We start from the raw sequence: 24,863 nt of genomic DNA, 5'->3' as shown, positions 1-24,863 counted from the left end.
AACCTGGACACACACATTTAGAAATGTATTTGTAGATATGGAACTAGAGATTGAGCTAGAGTTAGAGAGAGTACTGGCTAGCTGGATGCTAGGCCTCACAGTGGCAGAAAGAAGCCAGAACATATAATTGATTTATGCTCAGGTACATGCAGAAAGAGTGGCTTCTCCAACCATACTTAAGACTGTTCTTCTCCCAAAGACTGGTAGGTACATCTGTATTACGGTTTATTGGTTGTAAACTGCCTAGATGAGTCATCTCCAGTGGTGGTATTCGACCGGTTCTGCTCGGTTCTGGAGAGCCGGTAGGAGCCATGAGCAGCAGAGACCAAACTAGTTCTCTCTACTGCTCTGCTGGCACCTGCCCACCCGGGCTTCCATACTCACCTTTATCCGCTGAATTTGAAGCGCAGCTGCTTTGCGCAGCACAAAATAGCACCGTGTGGCAGCTGCTGAAGCGACCAGGATTGTGCAGGCTTGCAGGAAGTAAATTAGAATACCTCTGTTCCTACACAAACACTTCTGCACTTGCACAAAGTGCACGTTTGGTACACACATGCATGCAAAATATGCACGCACACAAAGCGCACCCATCAAGCCACGCCCACTGAACAGGTGGCAAAAACATTTTAATCCCACCACTGGTCATCTCTAGGTGAGATGGGCACATATAAGTTTAATAAATAAAATAAATAAATAAATGTAATAAAATAAACAAACAAACAAGGTCTTTGATCAATATGTGTAAGCATACATACATACTTAGGAGTTGGTTAGAAGATGGGTGGGTATATAAATGTTTTAAATAAATAAAAAGTGCATGTAATGTATGTGTATGCACAAACACGCACAAAAGGTATGTTAAAGATGGCAATCAAAAATAAGTCAGAGAGGAAGAAAGGAGTGGAGGAAGAATTTTGAAGGAATCAACAAAAGAAATCAGACATGAAGAAGCTTCTTGGATGAGAACTGAAATGTCTTCAAAGGAAAACAAGGTCGAGTTGCCTTTTGAAAAAGTACTTTTGTGACAACCATGACCTGAATGACTGAGAATGTCCACAGACATATAATGAAATATAGTGTTGTGGATCAATATTGTCTTGTCTTGCTCTTGTAGCACAAGGCTGTGCTACATGATGGGTAATAGTGACTTCATAGGGATGTACCTTTGGTGATAAAAATCAGTCTCCAAGGCCTATGTAGCCTTGGTGCTAAAGCAACGTTGCCATCCTGTATCAAGAACCTTTTCCTTCAGCAATTTTTTTTGGCTTGGCCATATTCCATCTCGTGTATTGCTTCATTAGAAAATCCAAGGCTGCCAGTTTTTCTATTTGTAATGGATATTTTCCAGGTAAATTGGAAGCTATTTCTGTTAATGAGGAATGTCAAGCTGCCGGATTAAGGAATAATCTTAGCAAATAATTAAAAATAACCATACTGATCCTGACTTCTATCCTTGTAATTCCTTTCTCTAGTCTTAATACTGAATTAAATACACATCTAGGAACTTGCATGATCTTAAGAACTTGAGAAAGTACCCTTTTGGGTGCGGTTATGGTAGTGAATACCATATAATAGTTGTGCCACAGCTTTTGCCTCAAAATATTTTAGTGCAACCGAAATATAATGGACACCTTTAATGAGATAAAAGAACAATACACCTGTTTCACTCTTCTGAACAACTTATAATATGAACCAAGTGTAGGTCCCTCCATACCAAAAAATGAAAAGTAACTCCAAGTAATTAAAGCATTTGACCTATTAAATATTATTGCCATTGCTATACTGATGATAAATATTAGATCCTTTGTTAAAGGTCAGAACTTGGAGGATTTGGGGGTAATTTATCAGTATTTTTTTTTAATTCACAATTTTGAGCAAAGGACCTAAATTCTCTTTGCATCTTTGTCACAGTTCATGACATAATAACCATGTTGTCAGCATATAGGAGGACTAAAAAGCCTCTATAAACTAATTTTGGTGGGTAAAAATTACCTTCATTGAGATGATGTGTAACTGAGTTCAGGAGTGTAAAGGAGTAATAGAGCAGAGATACAGCCTTGCTTTACTCCTCATGCTGTTAAAATTTGAGTTGGTTAGCTACCCTTGGGGATCACATCTTACCTTCAGGTTTGTATTGTTACCAAGATGATTAGTAAAAGTAACTCTGTATTTATATTGGTAGATAGCAATTCGTTCCAAAATAATTCTCTCAATATGGAGTCAAATGCAGATTTGAAATCCACAAAAGCTGCCTAAAGATCCAATTGGATCCAAAGGTATATTACAATTAGCAGGAGTTGTGGGATTATCACTTGGTCCTAGTAGATCTTCTAGCCTGTTCTTCAGCCAGGATATTATTGTTTTCAATCCAATTGTAAAACTTCTCAATTAGATGTTTGGCATAGATTTTTATCCTTTTCCAAAGGACATCAGAATAATTCTACACACCTTTTGCTACATTAATTCATGTAAGTTTCACTATTTTTCCCACTGTGATATATAGCTGATATATATAAGGAAACATATACACAGCATAATTAAATGCTGGGAACAGTAAACGTGAAGAAATGAATGAGGATTCTGAAGGCTGCCAGATTGCAGGAAGCAGGAAACAATCCTGAGGAAGAGCTGTGGCTAAGTGGAAAAGCACAGGCTTTGGATATAAAAGTCCAAACCTTCATTGGAAAAACAGCTCTACCTCAAGATGTAGAGATCTGCTATAGTCTCCAAGCAAGCAACTATGAGATTCACCTGATAATATCATCTTACATTTGTAAACCTCTTCAAGGCAAATGACATAAAAACATAGTAAACCTTCACTCTCATAAAAAGTCAACAAAAAGACACCGGTTTTATTGGGGTAGTGCATAATTTCTATACTATAGTATATTCTTTTTCTAGAAAAGCACTTAAACGACTATGAAAATTATGTAATTCTTAATGTCAGGGAAGCCTAATTTTATATATGAGGAGAAAAAGCTCCAATCATACTTGTATTCTAACGAACTGAGCAAAAAAGAAGGGGGGGGGGCGAGAGCCAAGAAATGTTATGATATGCAGAGGCCTCACCTTCTGCATAAAACATCTGGGAAAAGACACATTTCATAAACATTACCCTGACAAGATTGTTTAACAGGTCAGTTAATATAAATGTGTTAGCTCATTGTACTACAAGATAACATCTATATTAAAAATGCACCGATCCCCTGAGAGGCTCAGAAGATTTGGAGGTGTAGGAGCATTGATTATACACAGAATAATAAAAACATATGTGCATTCAATAAATACACTATAATCAAAAACATCATCTTAACATTCCATAAATACTACAGTTTGGGGAACACAAGAAAACAGAACAATTGTCAAAATGCGAGTTTGGAATTAACAAGGCCATAAAAATCTTTCTTTGTAGAAAATATTACAACAATATCAAGTATTGTCAGTCATCCATATTTTTTTGGCAGGCCCAAGCATGGAGATTTTGTTTAGATTTCAGCAGAACTTTGTGGGCATGTGCACCACAGGCTTTTTCTGTGGCTTTGAAGGAATAAGAAAAACTTGCTAGAAAGCCAGCAGAAAGATCAGTTTCCATGGGCCAAATGTGGCCCCATCAGTCTGGTTTTGTTCTTAACTGAAGACTGTGCAACATAGCAGCTATTTTATGTCCAAGGGAAACAAGTAACAGTAGTCCACAGAATGTTCAAATGAAAACCTCAATAGTTATAAACCATTCTACATGAGGACCTTTGTATGCCTTTTTCTTGGGGTATAGATTTTTCTCACCACAAAGTTCCTCCCACTGCATTTTCTGGGCCTTAGACAAACAGAATAAGGGGTTTAAAAGAAGGCTAAGTCAACAAAGAAATCCTCAACTATTGTGAAAATGGCAAAGATATTCTGTGGAAAAAAATCTTCTTTAGTAATATTCAGCATCAATAGTGATAAAATAGAATTTATAACCATTTTGAATCATGGGTTCCCTTTTATTAAACTAAACACATTAATTTGGAGAAAAGGTAAACCAAAATAAATAGGACTTCCCTCTCTTCCAAATAAGATTTTTGTAATATGCAAAATTTAATATTATTGTTAGAAAATTATATATAAGCTAAGCATATTGTAAAATACTGGACAGAATCCAACATGCATGATTATTACAGTTGAGAAATCTTTCTTGTTTTTTGAAAGACATGACAAATGCTTTGTTTTAGAATGAATGCCTTAAAAAATGATTTATAAATGTGATTGATCACATAATTTAAAATTAATCATCAGTTAAAAAAAGACTTATTTAGGTTAGACAAAACAAACAATAGATAAGGAGATAAAAGTAATAATTAGAGATTTGAATTAGTAATAATTCAAATCTCCTTAACCAAAAAGTTATCAAGGTTTCTTAAGGTAGAAGCATCTGCAGGTTTGAAAGTGCCAGCATGAATTTCACAAATATTAGTCCCAGGCGTTACATCTATCGTTAACGTTCATTTGAATTATTCTTCTGTATATCTCCTGTCTTGGATCCCTAATCATACTGGTGAAACTCAAAGAGGTATATATAGGTATAGATATAGTCACAGTTCATTTCCTCAAAATTAACTAACAATGATGATGACACATCTCAGCAAAAATAGAAGGATCCAATCTGGGTCATTCACTGGAACCAGAGGTTTTGTCTTTCAAGTTTTTGGACTCATGCTGGAGCCCCTCCATTCTGCCAGAGAGAAATTTCCTGAAGATGGGCTCCAGTGTGAATCCGAAAGCTTGGAAGACAAAACCTCTGGTCCCGGTAACCAACTCAGATTGGACCCTGCAGTATTATCCTTGGACACATATATTCAGCTTCGTTCATAGTTAACTTTTCCATAACTGATCATCTTTGAAAAACATCACCTTGGGAGCTGGAGATATATAGCTGCTTCTGTATGATCTGAATGTCCTATGCCTGATCATGTTCAGAAGAAAACAGAAAAGTGGACTTACCTCCAGGTTCTGATGTAGTCTCTTCACCAACTAGACTGTCTGATGGCCGAGCCAAGGAAAATCCAGCCATGGTGATCATCACCAGGCAGATACGGCAATATGAATCCCAACTGAACATTTTGTCAGTGCCAGTCTGTGGTTGTCTTCCATAACTCCATGTGGACTTTAATCCCATCTGACCTCTTCTAAACAAACATGGGCTGAAAGCAGCACTTAAGCGTTGGTAAATGTCTTCTTATTCCCAGCTTCTACCAATTCTCCTAAAGAGAAAAGGAGAAAATGTGAGCTAAGATCATCACCAAATGACAACATTACATTCTTATAAATATGTATCCCAATATGTATCTTTAATCATCATCAGCTTAAGCAACTACTGTCCTAATTTTGTTTGAAGTCATGAAATGAGATAGAAATATAAGTAGCAAGAGCAAAACAGAGCAATAAATACAGTAGTTCAAGAAGTATCAATTTATGGTAGTATTGACTAAGATAGTCTTCTCTTCCCAAAGGTCCTCAGTCCATCAAAAATTTCAGCAAATTACACATAATAAAACCTCTGCCTAATTTTGAATTAAGAAAGATAGCTACAATTGTCAAATACCATATTATATTGATAAAGGCAAGGGCAAACCTGGGACATTTGAATTTAAATTCTATCTCCCATAATGAATCACTGAGCCAAGTTTAAGCCATCATAATATCATATGCTACAGTACAGAACTTTAAGATTTTACTGAAATATTAAATTCAACAAATATTAGGGGAAGGGGAATAAAACTTCTTCTACAGATAGGTAGGAGATAGGTAGCAAATACACCATTGTATCAGTGGGATGGGTGACATAAAAATTTAATTAATAAATCGCTTTAGCCTGGCCTTTTCTACTGATATGCTAGCTTTCTATCTGTGGTGAAATTATGGATGTTGGTTTAAACAGTTAACCATCTTCATCCTACAATAATACAGTTTATAAACACTGTAATCTACTAAAATTACTTTTATGCTTGGTTTCTGTAAAGTGAAAATATAGGTAATCTTCCTATGAAATTATTTAAATACCATAATAGTACTTAGCGCTTCCAATTTTCAATATTAACTGAAAGTATCTGAAAATATATGCTCTATAGGTACAAAGCAATCCTATATCCTATATGCAGATATTTTTGGAATCAAGGACCTTTATTCTCAGTGATTGCAAATTACTAGACTAATGAAATATATTAACAAATATATTACATCCATAATCACTCATGGCACTTCTATATTCTTATCAGTTTATTCATTTTTTTCAGATCTTTATGGAGAATTTGAACGCTCCTGTCTGAATAATCTGGAAATATGTTACACTTGATAATAAAGTAATGTTTAAGAAGGCACAGAAAAGCATTCAGTTTATTGTTTGGTGATTATTGTTGCGATTAATTTTTAGCCATTTCTGTTACGTTTAAGTAATGAGCAAATGATATACTGGTCAGTGGGAGGCTTCTTTTATGTTCATATTTTACTTTACACAATCCATACTCTTTTGATTGGAAGATACTAACATGACTGAAAATAACTAAACAGAAACAAGCAATATAAAGTACTAGCAGTGATTGCTGGGCTAGAAGATGGTCCCTAGATAAGGGAAATAAGTGGAATGTGTACTTTCACTACATGTTAAAAGTTCTGTGTGCTTTTAGATAACCAATCAGATGGCTAGATGGCAACACTTAGCAGACCTTAGCTGTGTAAAAAGGCAAACCACAGTTAGACCTGTTTAGCATCTTTCTGGAAGACCAATAATAAATGCAAGCCTATAGGCCATTTGAGTAAATAAATAAGACAACGGCAAGCCAATTATGTATTTAACAAGAAATCTCTATACTTATATTCATTAAAAATCTACTTTATGTTGTGGTTATGCACTAGCTAGAAACCAGAAGATTGTTCTAATTCCACTTTAGGCATGAAGTCAACGAGATGACTTTCAGCCATTCACTATTTCTCAGCCCTAGGTATGAGGCAATGGCAAACCACTTCTGAAAACTTGCCAAGAGAGCTGCAGGGATTTGTTGCACCAAAACAAAAAAAAGGAAACAAAATCCATTAAATCATCAAAAGTCAAGCTGAAAGAGATCTGATTTTACTAAGGGTTTTTTTTCCCCTGACATAGTAATTTTTCAATTTTTTATTGTTGCTTAAAATACAATATCTTTTTTTTTTAAAGAATTTTGTATTAAGCAAATAATATAATTGTCGACATGCACAGGCTTATCATGTTTCATTTTGCAAAATTACTGCATTCTATTTTTGCACTGTACAGCCCTTCTGTGATTGGCTGGAGGCCAAGAATCAATTAGAGCATTCTCTCTTTATCAAGGTGCATGCCTTCATACACTGCAAGATAAAAGATAGAGAAACTCCATGCTCAGTTCAGGGACCGGTGGCCTTACTTGGTTGGAAGTATATAATAAAGTGTCCTTTCAGGCAATTACTCTCTGCAAAATTATCTGAGGATTCTGCTCTGGAGCAAGTTATTACATGACAGACTGTTTCTTGAGGTCATGATTTGTGGGCAGGAATGTCCATTTGTATATACAAGGAGTAGTCCTGAAATCAGGAATTCAGGATTAGCCACAATGATGTTATAACTATTCTTGTTCAACAAGGTAGATGCTGCCCTGACCATACAAGGGATGAAGTCCCTGCCTAGCGGGTCTTTTTTTCCATTTAAGTATGGCAAGTCAGGATGACTGGAGAAGTATAGAGGGATTGTTCTACCCCAAGGGTCTTCAAACTTGACAGCTTTAAGACTTGTGGACTTTAACCCCCAGAATTCCTAAGCTAATATGACTGGAGGAGGAATTCTGGGAGTTGAAGTCCACAAGTCTTAAAGCTGTCAAGTTCGAAGACCGCTGTTCTACTCCCATGCCAGCAGAATGGAAGAAAGACCAGATGAAAAAAAAGCTGGTAAACTCAATCCCTTGATTATGATTCACATGTATCCCTTCATCCTTGAATTCAGTGTTTGAACTTAGATACTTCTTTACACCTCAGTCCTTGCCTGCCTAATAGAAATCAAAATACAGGTAGTCTTTCACTTATGACTACAATTGAGACCAACATTTCTGTTGATAAGTGAGTCATTTGTTAAATGAGTTTTGTCCTATTTTATGACCATTCTTGCCACTGTGGTTAAGTGAATTGTTGCAGTTCTTAATTAAAAATTAAATTCAGATGGTTGCAAAAGGGGATCATATGATCCAGGACACTGAAACTGTCATAAATATGAGCCAGTTGCCAAGCGTCTGAATTTTGATTACTTGACTGTGGAGATGCTGCAACAATCACAAGTGGAAAAATGGTCATAAGTCACTTTTTCAGTGAGGTCACTAAACAAAATGTAGTAAGTCGAAGACTATTTGTATTGGTCTAACCAAGAAGACAATCATAAATATTATTTGAGGTGATGCATATAACGGGCTCAGAAAACAGAATTAATATTGGACTAAAGCAACATCAAATCTTTACTTAGCCCTTAAGTTATTTGGCCATAGACTTTCAAGATAATCTTCCTCTCAGTTGCATTATCATTAACAGCATTCCATATATATACATATATATACATATAGTGCTACCAGGAATATTAAAGTATTTTCTCCAGGTTTTCAGGTTCATTCATTCATTCATTCACTAAATTCTTTTTCATCTTGCTTCTTTTTTCTCTTTTAATAATTTTTACACTACAAATGAGACACACTTCTAAAATAATTCTGGGCACAAAAGGAAAGCATTCAAGTATCATGGGGCTTTCATCAATTACAAAGAAATAGAAACAAAATCTTGTTGAGGTTTGTCACACATTGGTCAAAATTGTATTATCAGGTTGTTGTTGTTTTTCAACTCTTCCCCAACTTGATGTCCACAAATATATTGAATGATGTTGCCTAAAAAACCCATTTATTTACTTTGGCTACAGATGATAAGAGTTTTAATTGCAAAGGTACCTGATTGGGGGAAATGTATGTTATATTCTCAAAGGAAGGAAAACATTCAGTCTTGATTGTCTAATGTAGAACTGAATACTGCAAGTAGAACACCATAATTCAGTAACAGTACCAGCATTCCATTCTTCATGTTATCTTTTTCAATAATATGCTTGAGTAAACAGAGATAGGACAAGATTCTTTTTTCATGAACTTTTCTATTTATTCATTTATTTATTTTATATCAAGCCTTTGTTATGGCTATAAATAACTCAGAATGTTGAACATACCTAAGACTCTTTCCGCCTCCTATGCTGTGGGGTGGTTGGGCTGAAAGAGAATGACTGGCCCAAAGTCACCCAACTGGCTCTCATGGCTAAGCTGGGACTAGAACTCAAGTCTTCTTTCTAGCCTGGGGAGACTGAATCAGTCTGTCCAGTCATAAAGTTTCTCTAAGCATAAAGAAACTTAAGAAACTCGTATTGTACCACAAAAAAGGATATAGGAAATAATTTAACCTCTGTAGTTGTATATTGCTTATAGACAACAATTGACATGCAGAGTCGAGTTCTATGTAAAAATCTTCTAAGCATTTCCAGAACCTGCAATCTTTGGCATCACCTTGCTAAGAAGAAATAAGGTATTGAACCCAGTGGAAATCAAGAGTGCCAGTTGTTGTGAAAATGAGTGTCCTATATTATATGTTCTGTAGAACTTGAGAGGTGGATGAGTTTACTCTGCATAGGTCAGACCTTACCTTAAGTACTTTGTCCAGTTCTGGACATACTGAAGGGCTTGAAATGAACTTGGACAAATTCAGGGAATGCAACGAGGAACAAAGAATGCAATAATCAAGGCACCCATATCCTATAAAGAGAAGTACTGAAGGAATTAGGCGTGTTTAGCTTTGAGAAGAAGGAAGGGTAATGGCTGCATATGGTACCTGCCTTAAATACTTGTCAAAACAGAAAAATGGAGTCTGGTATAAACAGAAGAAATAATTCTAATAGAATGGCATTCTTCAAGTTCCTGGAAATATAGAAGACAACACCTTTTCCCTAACATACATGCAGACACAGTGAAGAATGGATTTAAATTATAGATAGGCAGATTCTGTTTGAAACCTCCTATCAATTAGAGCAATTTGTTGAAACAAGGTTGGAGAGCCATCTGTTGGGGATACTTCGATTTGGATTGCTGTCCAGAACATGGGGTGAGGACTTGTTGGTCTAAACAGTCCTTTCCAACTATGGATTCTAAAAACATCCCTTAGCAGATCCAGTATCAACTAAGACAAGGGCTTATGAACCCAATTTCAATGATTCTTTTTCTCTTAACGAAAGCAGCTTTTTGCTCTCCCAGGCACTGGAAGCAATTATGTCTTCTTAAATTCATACCAAAGTCAGTTTTAACTACATTACTCTTCTTCTAACACACATTAGTATTCTCCCTTCCAATTTGTGGTACTCCATCCTCACCTCCTAAAGCAGATGGGCCTATCTTAAAGAAGGCACACAGGTGAAAAAACAAAAGCAAACTACTTATCCATCCCACTTTGCTGGCACTGCTACGAAATGATCTTATAGTGAGACCGCCTTTTCTGAGTCATTACGGACCCCATCTCAATGTTTGGAATACAGCCTCAGCATGCTTTTTTTGCCCTCACAATTCTGGCTTCCTGACTACAATAGCATAATCCCTTTTGGAGTCTCAGGCTGAGCAAAAGCCTCACATGGTGTTTATTTTTCCCTCTGAAAGGGAACTCCAATTCTCCTCTCAGCGGTGTACTGGGCGGAGTTGTCAAGCCACCCATGATTGATGGCTCACCTTGCCACCCCACTCATCAAGTCAATTTTCACCTCCTCACATACCTGCCCAAAGTGTCCTTCCAAAGTGACAAGCAATGAAGGGAAAAAAACAGCCCAGGGTTGGGAGCCATACAGAATTTCTTCAAACTGTAAGCTCTGCATTTCTTTCTTTCTTTCTTTAAACACACACACACACACACACACACACACACACACACACACACACACACAAACAAGTACTACTTGTTCTAAATTGGCAGTAATTAAATTGAAGCCAAAGTAGTCATTTTAATTCCATCCCATTGTTATGTGTGTGATGTTTATCAGTCCCCAGAGTGGTTGGAATTTGTTGCCGGTATGTTGTCTAAATCAATATGCCAGCCTGTCTATCCTATTGGGCATTAAGTATGCAATAAAATATGTGCATTGATGTATCAGTGCCCCCCATAACCAATTAACTGGGTAGCACTCAATTGATGGCACACTGGAGCAGATTCCCAAGGGAGACCAGGGCCCCCTTCTGTCTTTCTGCCTTATAATCTTCAAAGTGATCAACTATTAAACATTAATTCTGGAAGGTTATTTGGGAAAACAGCCCAGCAGCCTCAATGGTTTTGCATTGTCCAAATTCTTTTCAGTCACTTTCCCACCTCCACCAGCAGGACCAGCCTGGTGTCTCCCAAGACCTCTATGGATCAGAGAAAGAAATCTGCATTTTAATTGACATTCCAAAAGAGTACTGGGGCTGCTTATTGCAGCCTATTCAAACCAAACAGGCTTTTCAAATGAAAATGAGTAAAGGCAAGTAGAAGATTTACAGGGATTTGTACAAGAAAGACAATGAGGTTTGAAATGTTGAAGGGTGCTTCATACCAACCAAACAATGGGGGCATTATTTGAAAGGACATTTTTATATATTAAAATATCAGCAATTGAATTGGGTGTGAGAGGCGTTCTCTCTTTCTCTCCTTCTCTCCCTATCTCTCTCCTTCCCTCCTTTTCTCTTTCTCTTCTTCCCTCCCTCTCTCTGTCCTTCCCTCCTTATCTCTCTCTATCCTTCCCTCCTTCTCTCTCTTTCTCTCATTCCCTAGCTCTCTCTCCTTCTCTCTCCCCTTCCCTTCTTCTCTCTCTCTCTTTCTTTCCTTCCCTCACTCCCTACCTCTCCCTCCTTCCCCCCCACCTCTCTCTCTCCCTCTCCTTAAATTCTGAACCCTGAAATGGCAAGAGACCTAAAATAGTAAAGATCCTCAAGGATCAAGTCTTCTAAGTTTGGTTTGCATTAGTACTACAGCAAGTTTCTACTAAGCCCGTGTAAATCTTTGCTTTTTGATACACATACTGCTGTATAGCATTCACTAAAGGATTCCATGTGTTATCATTTTTCCCAGCTGGGTCTTTCTTTGGCGCAATAAGTAAAAGAATTTGCAAACATGTAGGTATGACATATGCCGAGCTCATGTAACTTGATGCAGCCACTTGTTCCTCTGAAGCCACAGCCACGTCTTTCTCTGAAATCCCTTCTCTTCAAATCAAAGTCCCTTAAACATTGTGCCAAGCAAATTGGAGCTCTACAATTCAGATCCTGTTTCAACCATGATAATTGGCAACATATTTGTTGTTGTTTTTTTTAACTACAACATGCCGTGCATATTTCATTATCTGGAACGTCATCGGAGGGTCTTCAGCATTTTAAAAACACAATGCTGGAACTAAAATATTCTTCCAGGGAAAACTTGAGATTCTGTCCCTTAAGGCAAACTCATAAATTGGGGGCGGGGGGGCAGGGAAGAACTTGGCATAGGCTAAAATGTTTAGTTGTGCTTCCAAGGTTCTCTGTTAAACCAGTGTTGGAAAGAGTTATAGAAATTTAATTAAGCCTGTTGTAGTAATTAAGGTATTGCTACAACAGGTTTGGGGCTTGGAAGAGGGGAACACTTTTAACATTATAGAAATCAGGAACTCACATTAATAGGGCTTTTCAGATTCAAAGGCTGCTAAAAAGGCGGAAAGACAGGAATTTTGCCTCCATCCTGAAAAACCAGAGAACCAGGATAGATTCTATGTCGATATCTGCTATACAGGCACCGGGGAGGCAGCATAGAGCGCGCAGCCCAGACGTTCATTCCCTACGCTGAGTTCTATTCCCGTCTTGTTGACTGTTCCCCTCTTCCAAGCCCAAAACCTGTTGTAGTAATACCTTAATCATTACAACAGGCGTAAATTAACAAAATACGCCTGGCGATGTTTCCTTTTTTCTTTTAATTTCCTCGGAAACTCTTCCCCGTAAACCACCTCCATCGTAAAATCTCGCGCGTGACAAGCGTCGTTTACAAAAGGGATAGAAATAGGTCTACTAGGCGGGGGAAGAGAAGGAAGAAGAAACCTGCCAGAAACCGCAGGAGGCTCCTCCAAGGAAGCAGCCCCTCCACTCCATTCACGTCAGACGGATCATAACTGGCGGGTGGGGGGGGGGAGGTGCCAGCTCAACCCACCCAAGGACTCCTGCCTGGGTAGGTAGAGCTGTACCTGGTTTAACCAATTTCATCCACCTAAGCGATAGAACTCGCTTTAAAACACACTCACACACCCACACCCACACCAACAAACTTGCCAAACTTTGGAACGACCTCGCTCCGGATGCCCACCCAGCCACCCCTTCTCTCCCTGCCCCGGGAAGAAAAAAGCACAACTATGTACCGTCTTGCAAATCCTGTGACCGGCAACCGCACGTTTGCAAATCCCCCTCCCCCTTTTCCCAAGCGCAAAGTTAATTGTTGGAAAGCGGGGCGCGGGGAGCTTTAGCAAGAAAGAGTTGGAGGGGTCCGTGCTCTTTGCGAGCTTGGAAAGCGGAGGATTACGCTGGTCTTTGGCCAGCCGATTCCCTCCCAACACACACACACACACACACACACACACACACACACACACACACACACACACACACACACACTCTCTCTCTCTCTCTCTCTCTCTCTCTCTCTCTCTCCCCTCCTCTTTTCTCCGCCTCCCCTCGCCGGCCGCTGTGCGCCTCTCATCTACAAGCCAAGCCCGGTCCAATTACCTAAGATTGAAAAGGCTCCGACGAAGCGATCGGCTGGATTCCCTTGCCCGGTCGTGTGTACCGGGCGGAGAGATGAAGACAAGGCTGTCCGGAGGAGGAAAGGGAGACAGAAACAATCTTTGCAAAAAATAAACATAAAACATAAAAAATAAAATAAAACTCACAATAAATCGACTTTATTCCACGCTCGGGCGCTCAAAGACGTCGGTCCGAAGTCCTAACAAACCCGGGCGGGGGGACTCGGCGGCGACCACCTCCATCCCCGCGCCTCAAACCCTTTCCACTCTTTTCTTCGCCCCTCTCCAAAAGACGGCGGAGGAGGGGGAGTTGTGGGTAGAAGCGTTCAGTTAAAAAAAAAAAAAAGACGAGGGGAAAAATGGAATTAAACTTAAAATAGTAACGAGAGAGAGAAAAACGAAATTCAGAGTATTCCCCCCTCAAAAAAAAAATCCAACACTTTTTTGTGTGTTTTTTTCCTCGCTTCACTCCAGGATCCAGATGGAGAAAGACGACGGCAGTTCCCAAAACTTTTCTCTCCCTCTCTTTTCCAAAAAAAGCAGGACGTAATAGAGATGTTTCGAGTCCCGATCATTCGGGATCCATTCAGAATCCTCTCGCCGCCAAACTCCAAAGCTTTATCAACTCTACAACAAACCCCTTTTTCTGCCTTCCCTCCCCTCCTTCGCTTGGTCACTCCCCCGAAGTTGAAACCCGAGCCGTTTCCTGGACGGTTCTTCTGCCAATCACCGAGCGGGGCAGCAATTCCCCTTACGCGCTTCATATAGGTTGGAGAGAGAAGTGGGGTTCACCTCCCGCTTTCTCCCCGCAACTTTAAAGGCGTGCGCGCCGGGGTGAAAACGCCTCCAAGCGGCACCGCAGAAACAGCCTTGGAAGAGAAAAAGATTTTTTTTTCTTGTCTTTTTTTCTACTTCCGCAGACACACGCCCCAATTTTTTGCCGATTCTTAAACCGCCTAACTAAACTTGTGGTGGGAGATGGAGAAAGTGAAGCAGTCAATATTTTATCCTATTTGGAATAACGCGGAATAATTTCGATGATTTGTCTAGTGGGGATTCTCAGACAACCAGCTCTCGGTTGTCTCAAAGGTACTCCCCCCCTCCAAAAAAAAGGCAATTGGGCTTTGTTTTGCCTCGAAGACCTTTCGCTTCTCATCCAAGAAGTTTCTTCGGTTCTGACTGAAGAAGCTTCTTGGACGAGACTTTCAGTCAGAACCAAAGAAGTTTTTCGATGAGAGGTGAAATGTCTTTGAGGAAGAACAAAATCCAGCTGCCTTTTGGGGAAAAAAAATAAAAGTACCTTTGGGACAATTTCAGTGATTCTGCTTCCATTTTTGGGGTGGTTTAAAACAAGCAAGGGACGTTTGCAAGAGTAGTCAGTCTAGATATCAATTTCCCATGAACAAGACAAGAACTTTAACAGTCAAATATTAGACAATATTATATATGTCAGTCATATGCAAGTGATAAATGAAGGACGAGTCTGCCATAGGAACTGAAAAAAATTGAAATCAGTCTTGCTTTCTGTCATTGTAGGCAGCTTCATTATTACCTGTATTATGTATACTGCACAACTCAAAAAGAGGGCTGTAAAAATATCTACAGATCCCTCACATCCTGGACAAATTGTTTCAACTCTTACCCTCAAAACGACACTATAGGGCACTGCACACCAGAACAACTAGACACAAGGACAGTTTTTTCCCCAAACACTATCACTCTGCTAAACAAATAATTCCCTCAACACTGTTCAACTATTTACAAAGTCTGCACTACTATTACTATTAATCTTCTCATCACTCCTTATTGCCCATCCCCTCCCACTTGTGTCTGTATGACTGTAACTTTGTTGCTTATATCCTTACAATTTATATTGACTGTTTCTTAGTATGTTTTGATTGCTTATTGTATCCCATGATTATTAAGTGTTGTATCTTACGATTCTTGACTCTTGATGAATGTATCTTTTCTTTTCTTGTATGTACGCTGAGAGCATTTTCACCAAGACAAATTCCTTGTGTGTCCAATCTCACTTAGCCAATAAAGAATTCTTTTCTGTTCTGTTCTATTCTATTCCTAAACCAAGATAAAATATTTTTATTCTATAAATGACCTAGAAAGAGTAGAACCATGAAAAACATGATATTCCCCTGGGACGCTTTGTATGTTTGAAGGCTTTGAAGAAATGGGATAGGGAGACTATGGACACCCATGAATTTCGGTGATGGAAAAGAGAATACCATGGAGGAAAAAAAGGATAATTGAACAAATCAACTTAGAGTTTTCATTCAAAGCACAAATGACCAGGCAAAAATTATCCTACTATAGAGGCATTAGGTTAAGATCTAGTTCTTCTGAGAAGGCTTTCATCCTGGAAAAAATGGAAGGGAAGAAAAGAAGAGAATGACCAGCAGCAAGTTGGATGGACACAGTTACAATGGCGATAGGTGCCCTGATAGAAGATCTGAAAGACTGGGTTAGAGACAAAAAGTCATGGAGAAAATCTCTGTGGCAACTAAAAGAACAATAATAATTTGTTGGCACATAATAACATCAATAATTAATAATACAATCAATCACATAATCAATAAAAATTATATAAATATTTACATAAAGCAAACTAAACCCTGTCACCAGGTAGAATTCTTAGCTACCTATTCTCCCACATTAGTTCTACAGGATTTTTTTATGGAAAGATAGATATGCAAAAGGAAACAAAATTCTTATACGGATTGTTACATCAACAAAATCTTGCAAGTCTGAAATACCCTTCCCACCTCTTACTTTTATGCTCCAAAAAGCTAGGCAAGTCTTTTTTTATATGCTTTTTCTAGCCCACCCACCACCACTACTCTCCTTCAGGTTCATATTTTGTTATTAGATCTTTGCCTAGGCTGCGGATCTTCCTCTGTCTCCCAAGGTCATTCTCACATACCATTACAGATTATTTTCATATTTTTCTTCTAGAACAGGGGTGACAAACTCAAGGCCCATGGTCCTGTGATATGCTTAGATCTGGCCTGTGGGGCCACCTTGAAAACAGGGAAGGACCAGCCTGCAATGCCTCTGCCAGGCTCCATTTTTAGCCACAACGGCTTCCTATGGCCCTCTGTCAGTGAAAATGGAGCTTGACAGACCATGCACAGCCTACCAGCTTCGTTTTCACTGGGAGACACTGTGGGAGCCAAAATCAGAGCCTGGTGGGACTGCACATGACTCCTCCGATCTCCATTTTTGCTGGCAGAGAACTAAAGGAGTGACATCAAGCTGGCCATGCCTACTCCAGCCATGCCTACCCCAACCACACCCACCCGGTCCCCTGAGGTCAAAGACAGTCCTGATGGGTGAAATCAAGGTTGAAACCCCTGCTCTAGAGAATGATGAGGTTGTCAGCTCCCCATTAGCTCCCAACTCATCTTGAATTTCACCCCTCTTTTGTAAGTAAAAAAGCAAACAGATATCTTGTCACTTTCCCCAGGGTTTCCAATCATGTTGAAGATGGCTTTGTATTCTTCCAAATATAGTCTGGTTTTGTGAAGACTATCTGTTTGCCTTATTGCATAAGAGCTAATTATCTTTTGAAAAAAACACTCTCCATGATTGAAAAAAAAATCCACACTAGCTGGCTAATAGAGGAAAGGAAAGAGCATTTAGTGAATGCTGCCTGGTAGCTTGAAACTGCCTCCAATTATTTTGGAGGCAAAACTAGTAGCCTTATAGAAGGGGTCTCAATTCCATGTTTTGGGAAGACAGTCTGATCTGAACCCTTTTTAATAAATGGAAATAGGAAGCACAAAGGTCACTGAGGACATATTAGGGGAGATGTTCCATCTTTTCTAAGTTTTTCCTTTGTCTGATTCTGTCTGCAACAAAGCGAGACGAGAGAAAGGAACCAGAAAAAAATCAGGGAAAATAAACGTTTTCTTTTTTCTCTCTCCACATTGCTAAAATATTAGCAGAGATAAAATATGAATGCACAACAGTATCAGTAATGTTAACATAAATGTGTCCAAAACTGCAGGAGTCAAAAAGGTTCTCTTCCAGTGGTGGGATCCAGACGGTTCATACTAGTTCGGGCAAACCAATTGTTAAATTACCCACTACCACTATCAAAGTGGATCTGGGCAATGCTTTGCACTGCAATAGAGAAAAGGGCAATGGAGTGACCAGCACAAAGGAAGGAGGAGGCCACTTTCCCTCTTTCTTCTCCCTGCTCCTCCTCCTCACCTCGTGCTGGCCATCTCCTCTTTCCATTTCCATCTCCTATTTCTCCATTGCAGCGCAATATTCAGGATCCACTTTGATAATGGGGGGCGGGGGTGGGTAATTTAACAACCAGTTTACCCAGGATCAGGTTGGCCATTGCTGGAGGCTTGTCCCGCATGTGTGGCAATGCTGGAGGATAGGGATGGGCCAAGCCTCCCATGACAGCCCACCTGACCCTGGGCAAACTGGTTGTAAAATTATTGGAATCCCACCACTGTAAATCTGCTCCATTGCATGTTCAAATGCTACATGGACTGGCAACACAAAGTGTTCTGACTGTTGTTCTCCATCTGACAGCAATATAGGGGTAGAAGTCTGATTGGTATTCATATTTTTCTTTCCCCAAACTTAAGAGGAACAGCTGGGGTTGGGTAAGTTCAGGAGAAATTGCCAATTTTCTTCAGTAATTCTTGTCTATGTGCCTGATTCACTGTATCTCACGCCCAACATTATTGACTTTCTATTCATTTCTATCCTGTCTAGCAATGAACTCCAGAACAGATATGCACAACATTCAAAAAACTGTACAAGGAAGGCATTGGGACAACAATGGATTTATGTGGATAGCACTGTTTAAAAACCGAAGAGTAGCTGTATAAAAGAAATTCAGACTTTAATATGGAAAGCCAAAAAGAATTTTGCTCTGATAAATTATTATCAGAGCAAATGTCATGTAAATCAATGCAATATTTTATGAATATACAAAACACATTTGCTTTTTATTTTAAAAAAGAAGACAATTAACATTTTATTTTACCAGATGTTGATGATTTATTTATTTCTAGATTGTGCTGAAAAGATTTTAGCTAAATATAAATAGAGAATTTATTATAGAGATTGTTTATATCTTCATCTTAGGCAGTGTACAAAGGCTAAACTAATTGTTTTCATTTGTGAATTAATAGAAAAGCCATGCAGTTTCAAATAGCTAAAAAAATTGTACCAACTTTTAATAGTGAAGGCCCTTCTGGACCACGAGTGGCATTGGATGAGAAAAAATTTAATATAATATTGCACTAATAATTAATTATAGAGTCTCAAGTTCAACTGAGAGGGCTTTTCAAAATGAAAGAACAAGAGCAGATAGTCATATCAAGCATGCAAGGTCCATAGGAGAAAAAAGTTTAAATTCTAGTTCAAGCCTCCTTGACCTCCCTCAGTATTTGAATTGGCAGAAGTTTAATGGCAAACAGTACAGCAACTACAGTATTCATATACACTATGGATCTTCCCAACGAATGGTCTATTACTGCAGTTTGTTCCAGGCTGTAGCATCTCAATCATCCTCAAAGGCAATCCCACTTAAGCGTGCATTATGGTAATTTAGTTGCAAGGAGATAAGGATGTGAGTTACTGAAATCAGGGCATTCTGGTCCAGTTAGACTTCAATAGATCCACCACTGAAGGTCTGCAACATACTTCCTGCCCATTGCCTCCATTTGCAATTGCCTCCCTCTTGGGAGAGGATAACCTTATCAAGAGCTACCACCAGAGAAAACATAAACTGATGAACCTTACTAATGTATAGTAAACTCCATCTTCTCAGATTTGGGTTTCCACCCATCTAGATTTTAATAGGCTCCAGACATCTACAACATTTCCAGTTCAGTCAACTACAGTGTACTAAGTGTCTCCAACTGCCAAAGCTTTCAGAAGAATACCGTGATCAATGTTTGTTTTAAGCCATTGATAGATTCTAGACAACCAGCAGGGACATCCGTCTCGTGCCCAATTCAAACTCGAATAATATCATCCAACACAGCAACGTTACTGTCCTATGACCATGCCCAAACAATGACTGAATATTTCCTAAGACAAAGTGGATCTTTTCAAAACAGTAGGTACAGGAGTTATCTTTTTTCAAGACAGGATGTACGATCTCCTCTTTCACAAAAGTATTGGCTTCCCTCAAATAAAGATCTATCATTTCACAAATGCAACCACAAACACACCTTACCCTGCTTCCTGAAGGAGCCCACAGGACATGAAACTGACCAACAGAGGAGCCCATTTTGCTGAGGGCTCCCACCATCCTATTCTTAGTGTGCAATCCTAAGAAGATTCTCGTTCGCCTACACTTACACTCAGCTCTTACTATTCTTCCCTTCCACCAGTACTGATCATCATATGCAAGGCATCAAGTTCAGAAAACATGTTTCACAATCATGGGTTCAAATGAGTTTCACCTCCCATTCTTATGAACTATAAATCAACAAAATTGTGTGACTCATTTGTTTCAAAATGTAGAATGGCCGATTCTCAATCAAAAGAATCCAACTCTTAATTAGAGAAGAGGAAAAAAATAAGACTAGATTGAGGAAGACGAACTAGGGTTAGAACAAGAGTGGATCCATTTAGTCTGTCAACATAAAATATGAAATTTGACTTTTCAGGGGCTACAAATGGTTCAGGTTGGGCTTGGGCTTTTCCTTAGAACTTTGGGATGAGGCAGAAAAAAATATTTGATTGTTATTCTTTCAAAATGTGAAATTAAGCTAATATTGAGAATTATCTCTATTTATAGGCAAAGCACCCAGGTTCCTTGCAGGGCCCCTCACAAGGAGAGATCAATGGCATCAAAATGAGGAGTGTGAGTAGGTGATAAAGCCCCAGCTTTTTAAATATATGACACATACTTCACAGATATGTAAAAAGGGGTGTAGTTTTGATTTCCTGGTTACACCCACCATTTTGATGTCGATCCTCCCTTGTAGATGACTGGCAGGCACAAAGAATCAGAACCATTTGTGTAGGCTGCATCATAAGCAATTGATTGATACATAAGAATCTGGTCAATTAATGGTCAGCACTAAATTGGTGCTAGAACAGGGGTGTCAAACTCGTGGCATCACATTGTTGTCACATGATGTATCAGGTCTTTCCCCCCCTTCACTAAACTGGGGTTGAGGGTGTCCAGTGCATGACTCATCCAGCCCACAGGCCACAAGTTTGACACCTCTGCGCCAGATAAATGTCAATAGAATTCAAGTAAGGCTGGACTTGAATCTTTTGGGGCAATGCAAAAACTCTAAACTGATGACATGTTTTATCACATTGCTCTGCCTGCTTTTCAGCTATAATGACCCTCATACATGGAAAACATGATCAGGCAATTTTTCAGAAAGCAGTAATAATGTGCTGCTATTCCATGTTGAGTAAGCATAAATAGGAAAAGCCTTATTTATACATTCAATCAAAGGCATGGAGAGGCCCAGCTCTAATTAGGTGCCCTTCCTGCTCGTGATTTTCTGTGTTCTTGACCTTCGCTTATTCCCCCCCCTTTTTTTTAACTAAAGTCCAGATTGCATTGCTGACATTAATATTGTTTTATATATTTTCTTCACAAACTTGAATTAAATGGAAATAAAATAGTGAAGCAGAATTTGTGCCTATTACTCAAACAATTTGCATTAAAGCAAATCTTTAAAAAATGCCTAAATCACACAAGCTAACATTTAAAACAGATGCAAAAAAGAAATGGGATAAGGGGAGGGAAGACAATTTAAAAGAAAGCAGAAAACAATACTGTCCCTATGAAATTTATCTTTTTTTTTTAACCATTACATGATTTGATTGCATGGAGAGCTGTAAGATACACGTTCCCCTTAGATTGCCACATGAATGTTTAGTATTTGGAAAGAGAATGTACTCATCTGAACCTGTACACACTCATAAGAATATGAGAAATTCTCATATTAATAATCATGAAGAATGAAGAAAAGCAGTTAACCTGCAGGGGATAATATGAAGCCAATTCATATTCCAGGGTAGTAATATGGCAGCCATTAACTCTTGACTTCTTCCCATCCTGATCTGAAATGTTTGCCAGTTAACAGTCCCATGAGCTGAAAAATCAAAATCACATAAACATTGCTGTTCCAAACAGGAGCTGTTTTCCATTAGGAATAATTACATCATTTGCTTTGCTGAAATTGTTCGTCTTTTAGAACAATAGTAAAGTACAAGTTAGTGACTCTCTTGCTGCTTCTAATGCATTGGCATTGCTTATTACCTTGACTGGCTTATTACCTTGACTGTCCAGCAGCAAAGTTGAGGAAATAACTTTGTGGGAAATAAAATGAACATAAGTGGGAAGATTACAAATACCTTGGATGGCTTGATTTTTCAGAAAATATTTCTTGTTCAAAAGAAATGAAAGGAAACATTATTATTTTTTAAAAAGCCCTCATAATCTTGTCACTACCAATTTAAATTCTACTCTTGTTTAAAAGCTATTCTTTGATTAAAATCCCAGCAATGAACTCTAAATATCATTAGATCCCATAGAAAGTCTTGCGTAAATACTGCAATATAAATGATGAAAATGTCAATATTGGTCAAGGATCAAGTAGAATAAACTAAACTTAGTTTTTATTTTATTTTGTCAAGCGATTATTAGATAACAGTATAAGTATAAACATGATTATGAATACATGAAATGGATACGAATAAGAAAAAAAAGAAACAATAGGACAGGGATGGTAGGCACATTGGTGTGCTTATGCACGCCCCTTACAGACCTCTTAGGAAAGGGGTGAGGTCAATAGTAGGCAGTCTAAGGTTAAAGTTTTTGGGGTTTGGGGAAGAAACTATAGAGTCAGGTAGAGTATTCCAGACATTGACCACTCTGTTGCTAAAGTTGTATTTCCTGCAATCAAGTTTGGTGTGGTTTACCTTGAGTTTGTATCTATTGTGTACTCTTGTATTGTTATGGTTGAAGCTGAAGTATTAATTGACAGGTAGGACTTTGCAATATATAATTTTATGATCGAACTGAAAGCAGCGTAGTTCTAGGTTGTCTAGGTCTAAAATGTCAGGTCTGGTGGCATAAGATATTCCGCTAAGAGTAGAGGAGTGGAGAACTCTTCTTGTGTAATATTTCTGGACTTTCTCAACTGTGCTAATATCAGATACGTAATGTGGGTTCCAGACTGATGAGCTGCATTCAAGTATTGGTCTAGCAAATGTTTTGTATGCTCTAGTTAGTATAGTGATATTACCAGAGAAAAAGCTAAGCAGGATTAGGTTTACAACTCTTTTTTAAAAAAACTTTTATTGGTTTTTAAAACGAACATAGACAAACAAAACATAAAAACATCAAGCCATCTTCTGTATTCTTCCATCATCATAAGTATAGATCAATTTCGCTGGGATAATATCTTTAATGTATAAAGCCATTCCTCTTTTCTTGCATTGTTTCAAAGAAGTAAATATTTTCCCTAACTTTGGCTGTATCAACAATTGTTCATGTTGCTTTTGATATGTACTTCTTGTAGGCAGATTATATCAAATTTTAATTTCTCTAATTTATGGAAAGTTTTCCTTCTTTCAACAGCTGAGTTAAGTCCATTTATATTAATTGTAATCAGTTTTTTCTCTTCCATGGTTATATTTTGTAGTTAGGTTTAGCAGCTCTCGTAGATCTTAGTTCACATTGTTCTTTGGCTTCCAGCTTTCCACCTACTGCACCTTCTTCTTTTTCAATCGCCATTTGGCAGTCCTCTTGGAATTCAGTTAGTGAGATTTCTTTTTCTGCCTCTTCCTCTTTCCCTCCAAAAAATTCTGTATAAAATGATTCAGCTTTCTCAATTGAGTCAATTCTATGTCTTTGTTCTTACCATGTGAACATTAAAACTTCTGGAATTAGCCATCTATAATTCACTTCTTTTTTAAGTAACATTTTGGTCAGAAATCGGTATTGTCTTCTCATCTCTCTCACTCTTCTGGGTACTTGTTTCAGAACCACAATCTTCTTATCTTTATATTTCAATGTTTTCTCTCTTGCCACTTGCAATATTTGCGTTTTAATGGCTTTCTTTGTAAATCTAACGTGAACTTCTCTTGGTAAGCTATTTCTCATTGCATATCTTGTGAAGACTCGATAAACCTTATCTATTCCATCCATCATCTTCTCTTTAGTTATTTCCAAAGCTTCAGCCAAAATTTCTATCATTATGTCCCTTTTCTTCCTCTGTGTTTTAGAATCTGAGATAAAATTCTGATCTGTCCATCTCCCATCTCAGCATCCCACTTTTATCTTGTTCAACCCCAGTTAATCTGCTATCAATGTCTCCAATCTTCTTATCTCTTTGTTTATCTTCAATTTTTTTGGAATCTCTCATCATACTTCATCATCATTTGTTGAATGTTTGCCACTTTTTCATCAGTTTTCCCTGTTCTTTGTTCAATGTTCTCTGTTCTCTTTTCAATATTATCTGTTCTTATTTGTATATTTTGAATTCCTTGCATAATCATCTGCAGGGTCACTTTTTCTTGTTCTTTTTCTTGCTGTAACATTGTCTGTATTGAACGTTGTCCTCCAGATGGTGAAGAGGAAGAAGTAGAAGTTGAGGAACCAGGGGCTGTTAGTTTCCTACTCATTTCAGACAATTCAAAATCTTCAGGTTCTTCTAGACCTTAATCCACTTGTCAAATAACCAATTGCAATTCCAAATAAAAATAGTGGGGAAAAAACAATAACTAATAATAATAATAATAACAACAACAACAACAATAATTCAGGTTCTTGTATACCTTAATCCAATCGATTGGTTAGATAGCAGTAAAAACTCAAAAATGGAAGAAAAGAGCATAAACACACACAACAAAGAAAAAATTGTTAAATCCTGAAAAAGGCGGAAAAGTAAAAGGTAAAAAACTAAAAAGGAGAAAAGAAAAGTTATTCAAGTTCTTCAACACCTTAATCCAATTAAGAGTTCTCAAGTATAAAATGATGCATAAGAAAAAAAAGAAAGCCACAAAA

The 24,863-nt window shown here is 38.2% G+C and overlaps 1 protein-coding gene across 31 annotated transcripts in view; it reads right to left on the bottom strand.

Annotated features, from left to right (window-relative positions):
* The window catches only part of FGFR2 (fibroblast growth factor receptor 2), a 152,139-nt gene that overhangs the window by 94,356 nt on the left and 32,920 nt on the right, over nt 1-24,863 (bottom strand). For 7 of the 31 annotated variants that reach the window (XM_087932611.1, XM_087932614.1, XM_087932617.1 and 4 more), the window contains exons 1-2: nt 13,982-14,119; nt 4,981-5,240 (exon numbers count right to left, since the gene is read on the bottom strand). In XM_087932611.1, the coding sequence (XP_087788737.1) occupies nt 4,981-5,155 (175 nt within the window). In that variant the 5' untranslated portion in view covers nt 5,156-5,240; nt 13,982-14,119. Of the gene's footprint in view, nt 1-4,980; nt 5,241-13,817; nt 14,483-24,863 lie in introns of those variants that run through there. The other 24 variants (XM_087932620.1, XM_087932625.1, XM_087932637.1 and 21 more) reach the window with 14 other exon arrangements.

Source organism: Pseudonaja textilis, chromosome 4 (genome assembly GCF_049901715.1).
Source record: "Pseudonaja textilis isolate UNSWEBS1 chromosome 4, rPseTex1.2, whole genome shotgun sequence".
NCBI lineage: Eukaryota > Metazoa > Chordata > Lepidosauria > Squamata > Elapidae > Pseudonaja > Pseudonaja textilis.
This window is presented reverse-complemented; position numbering and strand designations above follow the sequence as displayed.